Source organism: Echinops telfairi, unplaced genomic scaffold (genome assembly GCF_000313985.2).
Source record: "Echinops telfairi isolate 266 unplaced genomic scaffold, ASM31398v2 ScPeMD7_2;HRSCAF=8, whole genome shotgun sequence".
Taxonomy (NCBI): Eukaryota; Metazoa; Chordata; class Mammalia; order Afrosoricida; family Tenrecidae; genus Echinops; species Echinops telfairi.
This window is the reverse complement of record NW_022103898.1, coordinates 50,604,581-50,606,536: the sequence shown is the minus strand read 5'-3', so window position 1 is coordinate 50,606,536 and position 1,956 is coordinate 50,604,581. Positions and strand designations below refer to the sequence as shown.

The following is a 1,956-nucleotide window of genomic DNA, read 5'->3' as shown; positions in this document are numbered from 1 at the left end:
TTTTCTCACTACTTCCAAATGTGTGATAACACCTGCAGTAGTAGTTACCATGCGATTAACTTTCAATGTCAGATGAAGAGAGTAAAGTATATACTTTCTTATATTCTCTTTGAGCTGCTCTTTTCTCATCTAAATTATAGAGATAGTTAATATCTTCCTCACAAAGCTGCTTTTAGGATTGAATGAGCATAATTAAATATTATTATTATTATTACTGGTTCTCAGAGTACCTGTTTATAAATTTGAGTATTTATATATTTTCTGATGGTAGTATATCAATGTATACACAAATTATATATATAATGTTTAAGTTGTATAGTTTTGAGGTTGCCAGATATAATAATTGATAAGTAAATTTTTCTATTGACATTGTTATTAGCTATTATTTGGCATCATGTATATATGCTTTGTAGTTGTTTTTCTTCTTTAAACAGTCATCTTCAATCATATTATCTCCTTAGTTCATATTACTATTTCTTTACAATATATAAATACTTTCATGGAGGTTTACTCAAAGTCACATTTTGTAATCAAAACACACACAAAAATTCAGTATTTGAAATTGTTTCATTTCAATTAAAATAATAAAATTCTATTTTTAAAAATGTAGAGCATCTGTAAGAATACTCTAAAAGCATAATATTTATTATTTTTAAAACTATTTTATTGGGACATAATCCATGTATCATAATTCAATAGTTAAATCATATCAAGAAGATTTATATAACTATAACAATCAACTATAGAACGTTTTCTTCTTTCTTCTATTCCTTCTTATTAGCTCCTCACTTCTCCCCACCATCCCCTGCCGCACCCCCAAGAACCCTTAATCTAGTGGCTGTCTCTATAGACTCACCACCCATCCTGGATTTCATATACCAGCAAACAAACAAAAGCAAAAGGCAAAAATAGAGAAAAACCTCAGTTGAAGAAAAACAGAAAATATGAAAAAGTAGAACAACTTTAAAATGGGTCAAAAGGGAGTTCAAAGGATAACGTGTTAGCTTTTAGCCTAGCTACTCCTGCCATCATCCACTTTCCAGTGCACTCTGCAGCAGCATGGCCAGTCACATCCCTGGTCCATGTGCAGAGAGATCCCCGGAGGCTTCTTCTACATGTACTTTTACTCACTTCATATGCATGTGAAAGTTGGACATTGAATAAGGAAAACCAACAAAGAATCGGTGCATTGGATTATGGTGCTGGTGAAAAATATTGAAAGTACCCTGGACTGCCAAAAGGACAAACAAATCTGCCTTGGAATAAGTATGGCCAGAGTGCTCCTTAGTGGCAAGGATAGCAAGACTTTGTTTTATGAACTTTGGACATGTCGACTGGATATTGGACTAGAGAGGCCAGTCCCTGGAGAAGGACACCATGCTTGTTAAAGTAGAGGGGTAGCAAGGAAGAGGAAGGTCGTTGACAAGATGAATTGGCTCAGCGGGTACAACAATGAGCTCACACGTAAGAACAATTTTGAGGATGGTCAGGACTGGGTAGTGTCTAGTGCAGTTGTACACAGTGTTGCTCTGAGTCAGAACCCATTCAATGGCACCTAACAGCAATAACAACTTTGTGTATTTAAAAATAATGCTATCCCATTTAAAATATATCTCTAATACATGTTTATATTTGTCTATGATTGTTTCAGTGCCTGAAGGACCGCCACAAAACTGTATAACAGGCAATATCACAGGAAAATCTTTTTCCATTTCGTGTGACCCACCAGCGGTAGTAACAGGAAAATTTAGCTATAAAGTTGAATTATATGGACCACCAGGTAAGTGTTAATTCATTCCATACTTAAATTTTGGAGTAAGGATCATAAATATCATCAAAATAATATTAGAAGTCCCTACATTTGAGTCAAGTAATATAATAAAAAGTAGTAAAGAAGGTAAGATTCGGGGGGTGAGGAGGGAGGGGAAAAATAAGGAGCTGATACCAAGGGCTCAA

General features: G+C 34.6%; 1 protein-coding gene across 1 annotated transcript in view; it reads left to right on the top strand.

Moving 5' to 3' along the window:
• Positions 1–1,956, top strand: part of PTPRQ (protein tyrosine phosphatase receptor type Q) — a 276,229-nt gene that overhangs the window by 63,171 nt on the left and 211,102 nt on the right. Inside the window, 1 exon segment of the mRNA XM_045288666.1 lies at positions 1,652–1,780. Within this exon segment, the coding sequence (XP_045144601.1) occupies positions 1,652–1,780 (129 nt within the window).